The 20,288-nt window shown below is 26.9% G+C and overlaps 1 protein-coding gene across 9 annotated transcripts in view; it reads right to left on the bottom strand.

Annotated features, from left to right (window-relative positions):
- Window positions 1–20,288, bottom strand: part of LOC107441297 (ubiquitin conjugation factor E4 A) — a 45,906-nt gene that overhangs the window by 22,629 nt on the left and 2,989 nt on the right. Inside the window, exons 1-8 of one of the 9 annotated variants that reach the window (XM_087157370.1) lie at window positions 19,952–20,058; window positions 15,009–15,269; window positions 13,960–14,063; window positions 13,525–13,674; window positions 8,689–8,824; window positions 3,934–4,133; window positions 2,715–2,900; window positions 2,268–2,385 (exon numbers count right to left, since the gene is read on the bottom strand). In XM_087157370.1, the coding sequence (XP_087013496.1) occupies window positions 2,268–2,385; window positions 2,715–2,900; window positions 3,934–4,133; window positions 8,689–8,824; window positions 13,525–13,674; window positions 13,960–14,063; window positions 15,009–15,261 (1,147 nt within the window). In that variant the 5' untranslated portion in view covers window positions 15,262–15,269; window positions 19,952–20,058. Of the gene's footprint in view, window positions 1–2,267; window positions 2,386–2,714; window positions 2,901–3,933; window positions 4,134–8,688; window positions 8,825–13,524; window positions 13,675–13,959; window positions 14,064–15,008; window positions 15,270–19,005; window positions 19,234–19,472; window positions 19,618–19,951; window positions 20,059–20,288 lie in introns of those variants that run through there. The other 8 variants (XM_087157369.1, XM_087157365.1, XM_087157364.1 and 5 more) reach the window with 8 other exon arrangements.

Genomic DNA, 20,288 nt, shown 5'->3' with positions numbered 1-20,288 from the left:
ACGAATTATGATTAAAAGCCATTAAAATGAAAAATAATATATCAGAAATGTTCCCCCTTTTTTTCAACTTTTTTTGTTTATAATACTGTTGCCGTTGAGCACTGAAATACTAATTGTCAATTGCAGACCTTGTTTCAAGCTCTGACTCTCAGTTTCGGAAACAAAACAGTCTCACTTTTTCTAAATAGAATTATTACTAAAACTAATATTAGGCCACCAATAGTGAAGTGGCGAGGGTAAATTTCTAATATATGATAATATATGTGTTCTATATATGAAATATGTCCTTTTTACTATCAATAATAAGCTTTAATTGCTATTAATAACCAATACACTGATAAGTTATCTATTTATAAGAATATAGACTGGTTATTTCTGATAATTAAAAATGAAGTTTGGTAAATAAATGAAATTTAAATGTTAACTATAGTAGCAATTACAATTTATTATTATTGTATTATTTTTTTTTCTTTTTTTGGTAGTGAAACTAAAAGTGATTATATTAACCAAACTGTGATTATATTAACCAAAGAATTATTAATTATTTTGATAATATTTAATGAGAAAAATGAAATTTTATCATTTTATCAATATTAATTTTAAAATTAGATTTCATATCAAACAGTTGTATTTGAAGGGCTGTAGCAGCATCTTGTCAAATTCTGAATTAGTTTTTAGTATATGCAAATGTAGAAAATGAAGCTAAACTATGGTTTTTGTAGAAATGAAAATGTAAGAGAACTAAGCAAAATGTCAAGACTGGTAATCAGGAAAATTTGAATTGTAAAGTTGGATGGGAAATATGTTGGATAAATAAACGCTAAAAGGGTTGCTTTTTATCTTGATTAAATAACAAAAGGTTATAGGTTCGATTTTCATCAGTCCTTTAAGATGACAGACTCATGCATTAAACTTACGTCAGTAACGTCATGGTCTGCGGGGATCGGCGAGTTTCTTTTCATTTGCGGTTGGTCATTGTCGTGTGGATCATGACTTCATCCGTTATCTGTTTAAAGAATATTTAAGCTAATGTTGAAGCCGATTATTTTGTATTTATTCTTTCTTTTCGTTACTCATTTGTCACTCTGTTTGTGAGAGTATGTCTATCGGCATAATATGTTTTTAAAATAAATTTATTGCTATAGAAACTTCGTTTTTCTTATTTGTTTTGTTGACAAACAGATACAATGATATTCTGCGACAATCTTGGATGTCATAATACTATTGGTTGGATATAAATATAATTAAAGATTTTAAAAAGCATAACTGGCTTACTCTTGCATCTCTACTAACTCTCCAAAGCCCTGTCACTCCTTATTGGAACCCTAGGGTTCATCAGAACACATTTTAAAAACCGCTGGTCTATGGGGCAAACATCAATATCAATTAATTTTGTTCCCCTTGTTTTTCCCAGATATTTTTCAATGTTAAGGGCTTTTGCTCAGTATTTACACATATTTTTTTATTATAATTATTAAGGTTAAGAATTATTACCAGTTATACACTAGTTCAGTATTTCCTACACTAATGTCTGTTTTAAGATAAAAGAATTTTTATGCATAGACCCAGACTTCATACATTTTTTTCTTAAATGTTACTTGGGTCATACAGAGGCAGAAGTATGTTTAAGTTATTTATAATACTATTAATAATAACCAAAAAAGTTGGGGAATAACTGAATAATTTGTGAGAATTCATCACTATATTATGAATATTTCACTGGTAATTATTAATAATTAAATTGATAGTGATTGCTAATAACTGCTGGTAATTATTAATACTAACCAGATTTATTTCTTTGAACATAACATTAATAAATAAAAATTTGAAAACACTCAAATATTTTTGCAAAATTGGGGAATAAATGTAATATTAATTCAATATCTTCAATGCTTACAATATAGAGATTGAATCAGCCAAAAAAAAAGTTGCAAAACATTTATTACAAGCTAATAGTTTTTTTATAGCTAGGACAAAAATTAAAAAACAAAACATGTATAAGTTGGGAAAGTACCTTCCCCCTATTTAAATATAGCAGTTTATAAACATGAACAATTAAAATTATCATTAGGAAGTTCATATGTTTACTAATCAAAATCATTTAATTTTATCATATTTTAATAACTAGAAAAAATTTATTTCCTTCTAGCAGGAGAAGCAGAATTCAAATTTTATTTATTTCCACAGACTACCACAATATCATGATAAAGTGATCAGCATATTAAAAATAACAATAATAAACAGAGAAATTATGATTAATTTCTTACCATTATTAGCATCTAAGCAACTTCCAAGCCATTGCAGCAACATCTCCCGAGTTTCAGCTGATTTCCTCAGTATTTTATCAAAGAATTGATGCATTTTTTTTGCAAGATTTGTTAAGGGCTATAAGGGAAAAAATCTTTATTAAATTGAGTATGATAATTCAACAAATTAGAAAATAAAAAAATATATTTTAAAAAAATTTACTAGTTCCTCAATACAATATTTATTCACAAACCAACAGAAACTGAAATACTTCAGGAAATATACATATTTATCTTAATTAAAAAAATATTTTATCACATGAATTTAAATAAAATATTTTTAAAACACTTAAATATTAATGGATTTAAATAAAAATATTTAAACATATTTAACTACTCCGGTTTAAATGGTGGTCGTTTCACAACTAATAAAGCTAAAACATTTAAAGCAATGAAACAAATAGTTACCAATGATAATCTTTCTTCCATGATAGCATGATCTTGTGAAGAATACCTTGACGGATCTTGAAAGAATTCATAACGATCAATTTCTGTTTTTGGAAGGCATGAGACACCCAAAGGAAGTCCCAATAAACTGTTCTGATAAGCTTTGCCATTTTTTATTTCTTTTGGCATGCTATACTTAATAATTCCCTGCAGAAAATATGGAAGCACATGTAAGTAAAAAATAAAATAAAAATTATTACAAAATATCAAGTTTGAGGTCATCTTATTGGTATGCCATTTTTAAACTAAATCATTACTTTATAAAGTAGTAATGTAAATCCTTAACTAAACAAATTTCTTTTAAAAAACAATTGCATTAAAATAATTTTGACTTTATTTCCAATTTTAATTAATAAACAATCTATAAGCTTAAAATCAAATTTTGATTTCTCAACGGAAAATAAAAATTAAGAACTTAAAAATTCCTTTCAAATTGAAGAACTTGTGGATAAAGGTCCTTAGTGACATATTTTGTAAAAAAATAGAAATGTATGGTTAAAGCTCTTATTTTAGTTTTTTTTACTTTGCAATATAGATTTTTTTTTTTTTTTTTTTTTGGTCAAGTTTTTATTTTTTGACAATCTCAGTGGGATTCTTTAGAGTGTTTTCAGATAGCAAGACAGCACCGAACACATTTGACAACAAACAGTTAATGAATATTAACATAAGAAAACCTTTTTTTTAAAGCAAATAAAAATGCCATAAGATACATATAATATCAGAATTTATCATTTTATTTTTTATTAGTTTCAATTCTAAGATGTCCCTGTCTGGCAACAAGTAACATTATTTGGTCTAAGATTGATTGTTTATTTTATAATTTTCAATTTTTCAATAAAATTTTATATAAAGTTTTAATAATAAGTTCAAAGAAATCGGATCACAGTTATTATAAAATAAATACAATGACATTAATAGTCAAACGAGTAACAAGGATATACAGATTTTACCAATTAGAAGCATTCAGATTGTAAACTTTAAAGCTCAAAGCTGATAAACTTTAAAGCTTAAAAAGTCACTTAAGACCTTCTCCACACAGCTTTATAATGTAATAGAATAACATATCTCAACCTTCTACATTTAATTTATCATCATTCATTATAAACGCACTAATTAAACACACATATAAATTTTATTCATTTTGTTTAGATTATCTGAGAATAAGTTTAAGAAAACTTACTTTGATCAAATTTTCTGACCCAGTGAAATAATTCAAAACATCGATATATCTGAATAAGTTTCTGTCCGATAATGTAGTATGTAAAAACTTAGTTTGTAAGTAAACAAAAGATGATTTCAATGTTGACACTAGGTCATTCCCAAGTTCAATAATGGATGTAGATACATCAATCAAAAACTGAGACAAAATTTCACAGTGACCTAAGAAAATACATTATTTATTTGCACTACTCATAAACAGAGAAAAATAAACAAATGGCATTTTAACTATATTATAAAGCCTAGTAAAAGTTTGGTAAACCAAAGAATTGCAACTTAATTCACATCAAAAAATTTACATTCTCAAATTACTAATCATCATAAACTAGATTCATGAATCAAGCATCATCACAAGGTCAATTTTTCAAAATTTTATGTAATGCTCAATTGCTTAACTATTTTCCAGCTTTTGTCAGTCCCCTGTATCAGAACATCCTACCAATATAGAGGAAATTTGCCAAAAATGAAAGATGAAATAAAAATACTTTAGCAAAATGTAAAATCAAATGAAGAAGCAAAAATATCAGGATTGTTTGAAACAAGTTTTTTTTTTTTTTTTAAATTAAAGTAAATACATGTTTAACATTTTTTAAATATCACTACATTTATTTTCTTTACTGTTAAAAAGTATTTAACTAAAATGTTCCCTTCAAAGTTGTAGCATAAAGATTTAACTGTACCCAATTGTTTCATTAAAATAGTTGCGTTCAAACTGAAACTAAATAATAAATAAATCCGTTAAAGGTTTTTAAAAATACCACTTGCACAAAAAATAAAATTTTCACTTTTTTTTTTGTTTCAGAGAAATTTTAGAAGTTTTTATAAATATAATTTTGCTACATTATATCCTATCTAAAACCATTTAATTTTTAAAAAAATATAGAATATCTCTTTTGCAGGATTCGTTGATTTAAATCACGATTTAAATCATGATTTAAATCAAATGATTTTTTTAAAAAAATCATTGATTTAAATCAACTGATTTTTTTTTATATATATTGATTTAAAAAGTTAAAAAACAGTGATTAATTATTGATACATTTATTATTTTCTTTTCTTAGTTTTAAAATTCATTTTAAATAAATTGCAGCATTAATTAAGTTTAATTAACAAAATTACTTCCTTGGTGTGTGTTAAATTCCAACACATTTGAAATTACATTTTTAAAAATCTTTCAGATTAAAGTAAACATTTAATGCAGTCTTAATATAGGCTTGCATAGTTATAGAGAGTAATTAATAAACATGAACTTTTTTTCATAAAAAAATGCAAATTATGTTAATTAAATTTCTACTCTTTTAATTGAAAAAGCATGGAATTAAAATCTACACTATATTTTATTGGTGGAAAATGCAAACTACTTTTAATAACAGATATATAAGTTACAACACACTACATACATTTAAAATGGAATAAGCACATTTATTAATTAATTATTTTTCAAAAAATCTGAAATTGTAACAAAATCAATTTTTTTTTAATTAATAAATGTACAATATAAAGATTTTTATTTAGTTGATCTTTAATTCTGTCAAATTTTTATTTAAATGTACAACATAGTTTGTTTCTTTAAAAAAATGAAATAAAGAACATGATTTCTAGAGCAAACTATCTTTTAAACTTTCCCCATTTCAGCTTCTTTTTTTTTAATAATATCTAATTGAAATTCTAGCTGACCAGTCATAATCAATTTTTTTTTCTCAAACAAGAATAGACAGACAGAAGCTGCAAAGTAAAAAGAATTCATGTTCTGCCATGTTCTCCCCCCTTCTCACACCCCATTCAGAACAAAGGAATTGAAAAACAGGTGCAGTTGCAATACTTTACCCTGAGTCATTATTCTGTTTCCTTGGCTATCACTGTGCATTAAAGAAATAGCAGAAATGACATGATTTTTTAAAAAATATAAAATATAGGAGAAAAAGAGGGGTGCTGAAATAATAATAAAAGTAGGAAAAATAGGAAGTCTGCAGTCCTTGAGTAACTTAGTAGAAAAATGGCAGGAAGGAAAAAGAATGACATTTGGATTTATTTTGATGAAGAGCCTACATTTTCAGGAAAAGGAGTAAAAGCTAAATGCAAGAATTGTGGAAAAGTTATAATGGGTTTAGTAGCAAGGTTAAAAAAGCATGTGGAAATATGTTTGCCCTGTAATAAGGAAGAGATGGATAAAAATGAACAACTTGAAATTCCACCCATCTCAGAAAAAGCTATTAGCAAAGATACAGAGGTGCTAGAGACAACAAAAACTAAGAAGAGGAAAGCAACTGAGATGGAAAATATTAATAACGTTCAGACCAGCATGACTGCTTATGTGATAAAAACCACTAAAACACAAAAACAAAGCCTGGATGAAGAAGTAGCTAAGTATATTTATGCAACCAACTCTGCTTTTCATCATGTTCAACACCCTCAGTTTAAAAAAAATGATTTCTGCTTTGAGACCAGGTTATACTGCTCCTAATGAAGTAGAAATAGGTGGTGCATTACTAGATTCTATATATAACCAAGAGAAAGCCAAATGTTATGAATATCTAAATGAACAAATTGTGAACTTAAGCATAGATGGATGGTCAAATGTCCACAATGAACCAATACTCTGTGCTGTTGTAACCACTGAAAAAGGTGAAAATTATTTAGTGGATTCTATTGATACATCCGGCAGTTCGCACACATCAGAGTACTTAGCAGAAGTTACTAAAAGTACTATAATAAAATGTGAAAATGAATTTAAATGTGTCGTTCGGAGCAGTGTCACTGATAATGCTTCCAATGTGAAGGGTATGCGGACCAACATTCAAAGTGATCCTAATTTAAACCTAATCACATATGGCTGCTCCGCCCATTTGCTAAATCTTTTTGCAGAAGATATAAATATTCCAAATATAAAAGGACAAATATTACATATAGTGAAATATTTTCGGAATAATCATTTGGCAAATGCTAAATATAGAGAAGCTGGGGGATTGAAATTAGTGATACCACTAGAAGTTCGTTGGAATACAATGGCTGACTGTATTTCTGCTTATTTGAGGAACTGGTCAATCATTGTTAAAGTTTGCGATGAAAATCGCAAAGATATTGATGATAATGTTTATAAAAAAGTCACTAACTTTGGAATCAAGCGAAGTGCTGAAGAACTTTTAAGGCTTTTAAAACCCATTTCTACAGCTTTGGATAAAATGCAACAGAAAGATTGCACCATTTCGAAAGCTGTTGATATTTGGAAAAAATTGGAAAAAGATCTAAAAGATGAGAATCTTGATAAAGCGTGTTTAGCAAAATTTTCAAATCGCTATAGTCAGGCGTTAGGTCCACCACATTTTCTAGCAAATTTGTTAGACCCCCGTTACGCTGGAATTAACTTGACCCCTGTTGAAAAAACAGAAAGTTTAATTTTCATAAATGAAAAATACCCACAATCAATAATGCCTGTTATTTTTAAATATCAAGCTAAGTCAGAGCCCTTTCACGAGTTCCTTTTTAACCCTAATATTGTCAATCAAGTAAGTCCTATAGATTGGTGGAAATCTCAAATTGCCGGGAATGTGGAGGTAAAAAATGCTGTGTTAGATATGATTTCACAGTTATTTACAGCACAAGCTTCTTCTGCATCTGTTGAAAGAGTTTTTTCGACATTTGGTTTAGTACAATCTAAACTGTGCAATAGCTTAGGAAATGAGAAAGCTGGAAAACTTGTGTTTCTTTTTAAACAGTTTAGCAATAAATAACAAACTATTGTATTAATGCTATCCTTCATATTGTGTTTATTAATTTCAAATCACAGAATGAAAATGTCTATGTCATTAAATTAAATAACCCAGAATTAGAATTGTGCTGTCTGTTTTCATCAATCAGTATTTTTTCTCATAATATGTTTACATTTTCTTTGACATTATCAGATTTTCTTTAAAGAAATTTTGTGAAAAAAAATTCTGAGTACATAGATATTTTTTAGCTTAACTTATCTTCTTTGATATAGGATTAAAAATCAATATTTTAATATTAAAATACATAGATTAAATATTTATTTTTTGAGGAATTCTGTTACATTAATTTTGTCATTTTAAAAATCAAGACATGTAAAAAAAAATCACAATTTTGAATTAAAATTATAGTTTGCTAATTGAAACTTTGTTTTAATAGTTAAAGTATTCTTTAAACTCTCTATTTCATCTAGTCTTAAAATTTCAATCATGCATTTGTTTCAAAATGATTGTTATGCATTAAAAGCCATGTATTATAGGTAATGAAAAATTGTTTTAGGTAGTTAGAGCTTCTAAAATATTGTTATAACTTATTTTTAATCTTACTTTAATTTTGATTCAGCATTTATAAAGCTTTTTAAATCATAAATCAAAGTTCCTACAGTGTATTTGAATAAAAATCAAAAAAATCTGATTTAAATCAAAAAAATCCGATTCAAATCAAAAAAATCACGAACCCTGCTCTTTTGTAGTCTAAAAGAAAAAGTGAGAATAAAATCTTAAAATTATTGAGGGGGATAATGTGAGATACCCTCAATTAAGAGGAAGATATACAACAGGAGAAACTTTTCACCGCAAATTATTTTTCATCTTCATTGGCATATTGAAAATTAAAGTTTACAAAAAAGTGAGTTTCAATATCAATTGTATCTTTTGATTTTCATAATAAAACCTGATGACATTATACGCAAATTACTTTAACTTTTAATTGGTAATAGCAAGATACAAACCTGATTCTTCATGATAATGCAAAAATAATTTCATGAAGTCTTCAGCAAGTTTGGAATCTGGAAATAACTCAGGATTACAAAGTGCTGAGGCAGTTTGATTCACAATTATATGATGTGCTGTTTCCAATGGTCTAATCTAAGAATTCAAAAGAAAAATAAATAAATAAAAATGAAACATATGTTACCAATACTAATTCAAGAAAAAACTCATAACTAAATAATTTAAATATAAAATTTATAAAAAAGGTAATTAGGCCTATAGTAACTTATGGTAGTGAAATCTTTATGAATAAAGATGAAAATAACGTATTTTATATGTTTTATTGTATATGTTTATAAAAAAAAATTTGGGTCAGTTCAAATAAGCAATTTACAGTGGAGAATTAGAAACAAAAATGCACTTGAATGTCTAATTAAACAAACATTAAACATTAAAGGAAAAAAAACATCAATTAATTCATAAAGTAGAAACCCTTGACAATGCTAAGTCACACAAAAAAAAACTACTAAAATTATAGGGCTGAGAAATTTTTCAATTGGAAATAAATAAATTCCAGCCCCAAAAAGATATATATCTAGAAGATGAATCCTAGAAAAAATCACAGGATGATATGAGAGAACGTTGTCACTTTTTTCTATTCTCTTCTTTTCCAATAGCAATCAATATTCAAAGCATTCATACTTTGTAAAAGTTTTACATCCATTGACATAGGTTTTAAATGCTTCATAAAATTATATGCTATAGATTATTAGGCATTAATACTTTCATTTTATATGTTTGTTATGAAACAAGAATTGAAAGCTAACATAAAACGGAGACTAGTTAAGGTGGAACTTTTTTAAAAACTCTTCTTAAAGCAAAATAACTACCTTTAAAAATATTTCCCTGTTCAAATTTTGAAAACCAAATTATCAACTAAACAATCTGAGAGGGAGAGAAAAATTAAAAAATTAGGAAAATTACAGAAAAATAAAACAATTAATTTTGTAAAATCATATTTTGTTTTTCAATTATTGTCATTAACAAATCAAGTAAGTTATTTTAGGAATTCAATTCAATTTTTCTCCAACAAAAAGTTATTTTTTTTATCATTATATCATGTGAGAAAAGCTAATTAATAACTACACTTAATGTGATTAAGTTAAAAGTAGAAATATCATAAATTATTTAAATATGTTTAATTCATTTAAAAGTGAAAATTAAACATATACAAAAAATTATGCCAAAAGAGCCAAATATATCAGCCAGGCTTTATTCTCAGCACAAGTTTTTAACCCTGTATACCATTATTAACGTTAATAATATCAAAGTGCATTTATGGTAGTTGGAGAGATTAAATAAATTAAGAATTTTTAAATCTAGTTAAGATGTGAAATATATATTATGAGTAGGACTGGGCTATAAATCGATATATCGCGACATATCGATTTAACGCCTATATCGGCAAACCGATACAGCGACTTTCATTCCAAGCGATGCATCAGAAATCTGATTTAAGCCGTCGAGTGAAGAAGACGATATAACGATATAGCGATACATGCAAGGACTTTCTCTTACGTTCCGATGCCAACTCACGCTGTGGAAGACGATATTGTTTCGTTAAGTTGAGGCGGCCTTGACTGATGAGCGGTAGAATCAGAATCACTTTTGAGAACTTATATCGTTATATCACATGTTCGTTTTCGCAACTTCGCGATTTGAAATCGTTTCTTGTAGATTATTTTCAATGGGATTAACTTCGTGATCGCCGTCGTAACCTTGTTCTGAACTCAATCTATTATTGAAAAGAATTTATAAAGAAAAGTTTCTTCATTAATTAGGTAAGTTTTTTATTTATTTTCTGACAAAACTTTTTTTATATTTTTAAATGTGAAAATTATCGGAAATCTAATTTAAGGCACCCATAAGGAATTAAATTACAAAGTAAATAAATTTGTTAGGTTATTTTTTTACTTTCTTTTAATTTATTATAAACCTTTCGGATAAAACTTCTAATAATTTAATGGGCTTCTATTACTGATTTTAAATTTATAAATCTTGAGTTGTTTTTATTTTTAGAAATAAAGTTAAAACAAAACTTATTTTTTGGACATAAGTCAATAAACTTTATTTGTTCAAAAGAATTTGAAAAGTTTGCGAATTTTATTCATTTCTTTTCTTTTTTTTTTATCAATTACTACTTCGTTTTATTAGAGAGTAAAATCATTATTTTTTTTTAATTTTCGTTTTATATTATTAGTTAATTGGCTAAATATATTACCGAATATCACAATTCTTTTGTTTTTATTTTTAAGAATTTAATTAAGAAACTTTACCTTACTTTGTTTTTCGTTCATAATTCGGTCATTATTTAATTTAATTTAATTATTTATATGAAATAATAATAAAAATAGTGTTTAAGAAGCATTTTTTTTTCGAAAATTTATTTAGCTCTTTGTTTTAAGCATACAAATAATTTTTTAACGAACTTATTTTTTAAATTTTGCTCCTATGCTGTTAGGTAAATATATTGATAAATTTCACTTTTATTTATTTTTTTATTTTTAAACTAAGAAATCTTTTGTTATTTGCGTGATCATTTTTAGAAAATATAACAAAACTTGTATGCTTACTTCTTCATTAAGAATTTGAACATTACGATCGAACTTAATAATTCTGTAATTATTTACGCATAATAGTACAAGCAAATATTGATTTGTTAAAAAAAGTTTCTTTTTTTTTAAAAAAAAAAATATTTTTAACACTTTGTTTTAAGTGTATAATGAATTTCTTAAAAAGCTTTTTTTTTAATTTTTTAAATTTTCTTTCAATAATTTCAGCTAGATATCTTTATAAAATTCCCTTTTTATTTTTAAACTGAGAAATCTTTCAGAGAACGAAAATTTTAAGAAATTATTACAAATCTTATGTTTACTTTTTAGTTTAAAATTCGAACATTTTTAATTTTAAACTTCGGCTTTTAGTCAATCTAACTTTTATTTTAATTAAAATATATTTTGAAATTTTAAAATCAGCTTTTGTTTAATAACAATATTTTTTTTCATTAAGGGTGTTTTAGGGGTTAACTTAAATTAAGACTGCTTATACCTTATAAACGATAAAGAAGTGCAAATATTTCATTCTGTATCTACACACATTTTTTCAATAAATATTTTAAGTAAGATTTGTACATCTTAGTCAATTTATTTAATATCTTTCTTTAGCAAAACATATATATTTTCAAATTTATAAATTGATTTAAATCAATATGCGTATGAAGTCTTGATTGAAATCTGACTTTCTGTGCCTTAAAGTAAATGAAATTCAAAAATACTATATCGCGATACATCGCTATATCGCGATGCAAAACTGACGATATATCACGATATATAATTTCTAATATCGCCCAGTCCTAATTATGAGAAATGCAGATTATTTCAAAACATTTTTAAGTATTTAGTAAATTTATAGTATTCAGCATATATAGTGCCTACAAAATTAATTTAAAAGCTTCAACTTTTCAATATACCAGATTTACAGCAATTTAACAACATTTACTCCAGAAAACTTATAATAAAATGTAAAGAAAATTAGGTTACAAGTTATTTGATAAAAATATTTTTTGAAACGTTAAACGTTAAAAGTTTGAAACGTTAAAAGCCAGCATAAGTAATTAAACCAAGAGTCTCTTTTCTCAGAGAAAGAACAGTGAGTGTGTGATTTCACATTTCACAGTTAGGGGAAATGATGACAAAAACAATTAACAACATTAAATAAGACTTTTGATTCAACAATAAATAAATGAATAATATTAATTATCTAAAAGATTTCAAGAACCTTTTTTTTGTAGACCAAAAAAACAATAGATTTACTGCATAATGTGCAATAGAATAATGTATTTGTATATAAAAAACTGATATTACATTATAATGTGCAAAAAGATGTGTTGAAAAAATTATATGGTCTAACATAATTCGAGTTAAGAAAATTTTTAAGGAAGGGAGCAGGAAGGATCTTAACACCAGACCATTTTACTTAATTAGGCAAAGAAAAAATATACAACAAACACTTTGAAAACTAAGCAACCAGTTTATAATAATGATAAAATTATTCAATGAGCAAAGATTATTAATCTCATACTCTTGTCAGAAACAAATATTTCAAAACATATTTCTGGTTAAAATTTACATTATGAAATATTAGTTGATAAGAAAATTAGAAATACATGATATTTGATATTGGGCTTCTCAATAGCACTCCAAAATGAATTTCTTTTTATCAAAAAAAATTCTGTTTTGTTATTCAGATGTGTGTCTTAATCTGAGACAAGCAAAAATAATAAATAAATTTTGAATTATAATTTTTTTTAATTAGGATTATTATAACCTTTATTTAGGATATAATAATCAATACAATTATATTCTTATCCTTTAATTAAGGTAGGATAAAATATAATTATATCCTTTAATTAGGGTAGTCATAAACACTAAAAAAAAAAAATTTCACTACCTTTTCTTATTTTTTGTAACAGGTGGCATAATTTTCATGTATACCTTATTCTTATGAACAAAAAATATTATAAAACACTTATACTACCTTATAGATGAGAAAAAAAAAACTTTTTTTTAAATTATAATAACACCAATTTTTTCTTTGAAAAATATTGCATTTTTAGGCACTTCACACTCAAATTAATTCATTTCCCCTGACTTTTTAGTTGAATCTCATGACAATACCCTGAACTTTTCCAAACTGATAAAATTCCCCTACTTTTCCTAATTCTCTCTATTCTGTCGCCACCCATTACAGTTAAATAAAAATATCATAAGTTAAATAAAAATATAAACTGAACAAACCTTAAAATCAGTTGACTTTAGTCGATGGTAAGATTGATATAAATAGAACATGACTCTTTTTTCAGAAGCAATGTTATCATCATCGTGGAAATTCTTTCTACGAACAATGTGTTGGGCAGGATCTTCCAATAACATACGTTCAAATACTGCCTATAAAGTAAAATTTAAAATTAAGAAAGTAGTTACAATCTTGAGTTAGAATTAAACTAGGGAAATTAAACAGAAATCTGAAAAATTTATGAAAGAAAAAATATTTCTAAAAAAAAAAATTATTGTTTCTACCTCACTGCTTAAAATGTACCAATAAATATAATTTAGAACATAGAATTAAAAAGTTTTTGCTGTATTCAATAAAAAAAAAAAAAAAGAGTTTATGTAAAATAAACTATATTAAGGTAAACAAAATATAAATTTTGTTATTTAAATAAAACCTACTCGATCAATGCAGTTTTCATCTAACTCCACTTGGTAACGCAGAGCATGATGAACTTCATTTAAGAACACAAGGGAAATAGGACCATTTTTACTGCAGCAAGGCTCTGAAAGGCATAAAATACATAAATAAAAATAACCAAAAATAAATTTAAAAATATAAATTGGAGAATATCATTACTTAAGCAAACACTTAAATTTATTTCAAAAATACCTTGAGAAAAAGAACTCATTTGTTAATTAGACAAGAGATTCTGATACGTAATAAATTACCTATCTAATACTGTTTGTTGCTTTTTCAAGTGATTCAATATAAAATGATTTAATAAGTAAAAAGGCCAAAATTTAATAACAACCAAATTTAATAAAAAGATAGTATAACAAAACAAATATGACAGTTTGTTTAAGCTAAGAACTCCTCCCGCCACAAAGTTTGAGGTTGTCTGGTGTTATGGAAACAAGAATGGTGCATTTTAGGAAGGGTAGCTCTACTCTGGGACTAACACCATAGACAGAAGAAAGATTCCCTTTTTCTTGCTGACCAGAGCCTAAACCACTCCAAAACAGTAACCCCACACCCCTATTTGAAAGAGTCATGTTACCATAGTCACCGCCACAGATCCAGACGAATGTCCGCGCTCTTTTAGTGAGACAGAAATTCTAACATTGCAAATATGATTTGTGGTAGACGCAAAGAAAGCTAAATAAGATCCATACACAAGAAGAAAAAGCCTTATTTGTGGTTTTAAGTCTTTGATGGATCAAGTCCTGTTGTTAACAGAAAAACAGCCATTCAGGAGTAATAAAAATCTGGGGAGAAATTTAAAATAAATTAAGATCAGAGTATTGAAATTTCTAAGAGAGTTGAGTGAAATGCAGAATATCATTATAGACCACAAATATTATTCTTTTGAAGAGAGTTATTATTGTATTGATAATGCAGCTAAAGTTTACTATGTATGCTAAAGTAAGTACTAATGTTTTAATTTCTTCCCCTTTCCTTCTAAAATAGAATAAATTTCAGTAGTAAAGAGAGAAACAGAAATCAATACCCTTTGAAAGAGTTATTCGAAATACATCTTCATAAAAATGGCTAGCCAGATGTTTATCACCATCATCTGTTTTAGGAACAACAGTATCAGATGACTGCATTTCACTGTTTGTAGATTCTTGTGAACTACATGCACCACTTTTACTTGGTCTGTCAATAAGTTCTGATGAAATTACGCCTGTTTTAAAAGCATCACTTTCTTCACCACAAGGAAATAAAGCAGCAAATGGATTATTGAAATCTTTCTCCGACATACTACCTGCTGGAAGAAAAAAACTAATATTTTAATAAGTACTAAAAGAAATCATTTAATAATAATGATGTATAATGCTCACAGTTAGTCAGCAAAAATAAACAGCATGAGGATTCATCAAAACTTATTTTAACACTTCAGTTTGAAATTTTCACATTTGTATTTAAAGAAATAGTGAGTATACTTAAAGATATACAACAAAATTTTTAATATGCTTAAAATATTAAATTAAATAAGCACACTTGTTAAAAAATAAAATATTTTTTAATTTCACATTATAAAAAAAATACCAATATTGCATTTTTCTAAATATAGTGTTAAAAGGAGAGAGTAATATAAAAGTCTTTTTTTAATTCAGTTTTTTTTATTTTCTGTATAAGGAATAAACACTAAAAATTGGTCTACACAATAGAAAGGTAAAAATAACTTTGAGCTATATATTTTTGTATAAAGAAACATATTTTATATAAAGAACAAGTTATGTTATATAAAGGTGGTTAAAAGGTTTTTAATTTATTTTAAAAAACACCATGATTATTTAAAATGTTCAAAAATCTTACAATAACATAATAGACACATAGAATAAGTATAGTGTTAAAATTTAATGATCAAATAAGCATACTGAAGATAGGTTAAAAAATATTATTTGCTAATATTAAATATAAAAGTTTAAAATAGGCACGTCATTATTCACATCATTTATTTAATGAAGATTAAAACAGACTTGAAATATTTCATTAATGATTTTAGAATAAAGAACTAAAGTTTTTACCATGGTGTAGTAGCGTTAGACTTAGAGGTTGGGCAGCTCCAAAGAGCAGGGCACATTGACAAGAGGTCTATTGTACCCAAACCCCAAAATCATGATTAACAAAAAAGCTCTATAGCTGAAATGAAGTTCAGCAAACACGTGACAGGTACGTCTTGCAGTTCCCATGCCTTAATGCAATGTTGCCATAAATGCTCAAATCTTTGAGCAGAATAGACCTCACAATCAAAGTATACATTGTGATGTCTCCCCCTCAAGATGACAACCACAACAAAGAGAATCAGATTCAATATCCATTATGTATAGGTGTCTCCTGAGGGTGCCATGTCCAGTGAGAAGATCAATGATCTTCCTCAAACTGTTCCTGTTTAGCTTAAAGAGCTCTTTTTGATGTACACTAGGACAGTCACGGTTCAGCTCCTTAGCTTCTCTCTGACCATACAAGTTGTGCCATTGCACGTGGGCAATTTTGCCATAGAGCTTGAATATAGATGATTTGGGATAGATTCACAAGGCTGGTTCAGGGTCCTAGAAAATCGCACTAGAGCCAGCCCGTTCTGCTTCATCAACCAGCTCATTTCCAAAAATGCCCATATATCAAGGTGCCCAATGTAGGTATACCTTGTTATGAGTAGATAGGTCATAGAGGACCGAAGAGAACTCCCAAACTAGTTAAGAGGTGAATTGCATAGTAGTGTTAAATTATTAATAACTAGCCATCTCTGGCAACAAATTGATCCACTTTTTTAAATAAGTAGAACTTCAAGTAATTCAAGATTTAAAATTATATAATCAAGACAATATGTAAGTATAATAAACTCATATTGTTCAAGTGAGATTGAATGTCATTTTTGTCTCTAACCTATTCATATGGTATCGTGCTGAACTTGTAATTAAAATGTTTAGTACAACATATGCTCACTTATTTGCTGCTATTAATTATGTGAGCCAATAAATTTCGTTTGTAGGAGTTTTCTATCAATAATTGCCAAAAATACAATTAACACATTATATTGATTTACGATACTATCGGCATAAATTGGGTGCGCCAAGAAGTTATTATCTAAATGTATGAATCATATTTTACGTGGAAATGTCTGAAGAAAACTAACATTTTTTACTTTTTAAAAGAAAAACATTTCTGTAAAAACTCAGTAACATTTTGCAACAATGTTGTCTTGTCACTGTGATTCTGTCACAGGGCAATTGCATAATTAAATATTATGGTACACATCAAAAAATTAGTAATTGTCATCTATTTTGTTCTTTATTTTTTCACCCTTAAACTAATTATTTTTCCCCATGATGAGTGAAGATTAGTATTTACTAAAATTAAATTTTAAAAAAAAAAGCTTGTTATAATATTAGTTAACAGATTCAACATTTAGATTAAAATGATTAGACCAAATAAATAAATAAATGAATAAAGAAAACAGAGAATGTAAGAACAAAATGTTACATTAAAAATTAATTATCTAAAAATTATAAAATTTGAAATAAAGTCTAAAAGAGCAAAAAATAATGTTTTATTGATGAATACTGTTAGTACAACATGTAAATTAGAAACATCAACATTTAAATTTAAAATGCTTGTAAATGTATGCACTTTCAATTATTCCGTTTGAAAAAGTTTGAAACTAAAATCTAACCTACACATAGAACAATGAAATTATACAGTTTAGAACACATGATTTACATATTTAAAAAAATTCTTACCATTTGAATATTTTTTTTAATTAGTTCAAAATGGGGTTTTTTTTTTCCATATACATATTAACGTGAGAGAAACTAGCCAACACATTTAATTACTAAATAATCTGCATTCTGTTCTTTAATTTTTCACATTCCCAGTGATGCTTTTAAGAAGGAAAAAAAGAAGCTAATATAAAGTATCTAGAGAGAGTTTCATAAAAAGCATTTATAATAGGTTTTAAGAAAGTCAACCAACTGAAAAATCTTAGGAGAATTGGAACATTTATGTTATTAACTGGTTCTAATTATACAGTTTTGAACACATTTTTAAAAAATTCTTACCAATCATTAATCATTTGAATGAATTATCATTTTTAATAAGCACAATTCCTTCACATTAAGTTACTTAATAATCTATATTTTATTCCTTATTTTTTCACAATTGTTTTTACCACTAATGCTATTAGAAATAACAAAACAGCTAATATTTCACAAACAAAAAGGAATATCCTTATTAACTATTGAACAGAAGGTTTTAATATAAATTTTGATTTCATGGTTTACGTCTTTCTTACAAAAATAGTGTTTCAGTTCTGTTCTTATCAAACTAGCATCTCAAGCAATTCCATTATTGATTTAAAATACAACTAATTAAATCCTTCTATATCAAAAAATTACGTTTTTTTAACTATGTAAAAAGATAAAATGCATGATGATAATTTAGTTCAAATGTATTGCAAGTACTGGAGCAGAGCAGAGGTACTTTCTAAGTCATTGTGGTTGGTACAAACAGGTAATGATAAGGAAATATCCCTTCAATAAATTATAGAATCTTAAAAGTACCTAAATGCACATTAATAGTAATAAAACAATTACGAATTTCTATATTTTGGTAAGTGATTTCTAATTAATAAGATAACTATAAACTTATAATTTTCAAAATTAAAATGACAAAATAACCAAATATCTGTGCTAAGCATTTAACAATTTTCTTTTTCATATTTATGTATATTATATGACTTATATGTATATTATGTATTATTATATGACTTTCAATACATTTTTAATTAATTTACAATCTAAGAAAAAAAAATAATTTAGAGTTAATAATTCACTTTAATTGATAGACATGAATCCTGATTTTAAAAGTGAATCAGACAATAACGTAGTTATATGTTTTGGTAAATGAGCAAATTTTTTTTCTACTAAATTAAGAAATATAATTTTCCAAAATAAAATAGCACCAAACAACAAAGATAATTCAATCGAACAAATATATCAAACCTTACAAATTTATGATGGCATGTTTTTCAGCAGAAATTAACACTTGGCATTTTCTGATAAATTACAAATTATTGTTCATCATAAAGATAATTAAGAATGCATAAACTACTTAATTGTAAAAAATAGAATAACAAAACCTCACGTAAACAAATTTTCAATAGCAATGGTTGAGTTGCAATTTTCCTGAGAAAATAAAAGAAACAGATCATTCCATATAAACACAGTTATGGTTATATTCTGAACAGATAAAAAATATATTAAAAAAACTCGTGATTTAGTCAGACTGGCGTGAGAAAGACGCAGCAAGAAATCTGAAATTTTCAATGAATATGAGTATTAATTTTCCATTTAATCGGGTATTTTTAATTAGATTGTATGAATAAGAATCGGTTGCAAAATGGGATCAAACTCAAACAGTTTTCAGAAGTAAGTGATTAATCTGACAAGGGTTGTAGTAGTTTATTTACGTCGCACTAGAGCTACACAAAGAGCACCAGGGTCGCACTACAGCTGGAAACATCCCTGAAATGTTCTGAAGACATGCATCACGATTTTGATAATTAGTGAAGGGAATAGCTCTCTGTTTGGTAGGCCAATCTACACGTGAAGTCGAGATCTTTTGCTGTAGAACAGTTATTAACGAGGACCGATATTGCACACCCTCAGTCCCTGCGTAGCCTAAATCAAAGTGGTCACCTTCCCGCACACTGACCGTAACCAGTAATGCTTGACTTCGGTGTTCTACTTGGAACAATGTCTTACGAACAGTTTACTGAGACGAGGGGATCACCGACGACACATCGCCGGGGAGATATTTATTCTAAAAGTTTCCGAAATTCCCGTCCTGTAGACGAGAATTTCGGATTTAATTCGGAAGAAAATTGACACATTAAATTTTTAATTTTCAACTCAAATTTAACAACTGAAATAGGAATTTTGTACTTACTTTTTCATACTTATTTAAACTGACCAGTGTCCGAGGCAAAGTCCTGGAAATCGGGTTTGGGTTGGCAGGATATATAGAGATGTAACTTTTCTGACGATCTCTTCCTAATCAGAGCTCTTAACAATAAGGTGAATTTTTAAAAATCTAACTCCTGCAACGTCAATTTACTACCACTATCAAAGGCACCGGGATGGGAGGTGACCTCCGAAAAATTTTCATTCTTCGGTAAATTTTGTCTGGTCGTTCGGCATATTTGCAAAATTCCATATTCTTTCTCTTATTTGTTTACTTTTTACTGTTTTAAATAATAATTTTTTAAAAAAATTTCATAAGTATT

This window comes from Parasteatoda tepidariorum, chromosome 2, assembly GCF_982258835.1.
Source record: "Parasteatoda tepidariorum strain Cologne lab strain chromosome 2, Ptep-v5.0, whole genome shotgun sequence".
Lineage (NCBI taxonomy): Eukaryota > Metazoa > Arthropoda > Arachnida > Araneae > Theridiidae > Parasteatoda > Parasteatoda tepidariorum.
Note: the sequence above shows the minus strand (reverse complement) of the source record. Positions and strands in the feature narration are given on the sequence as shown.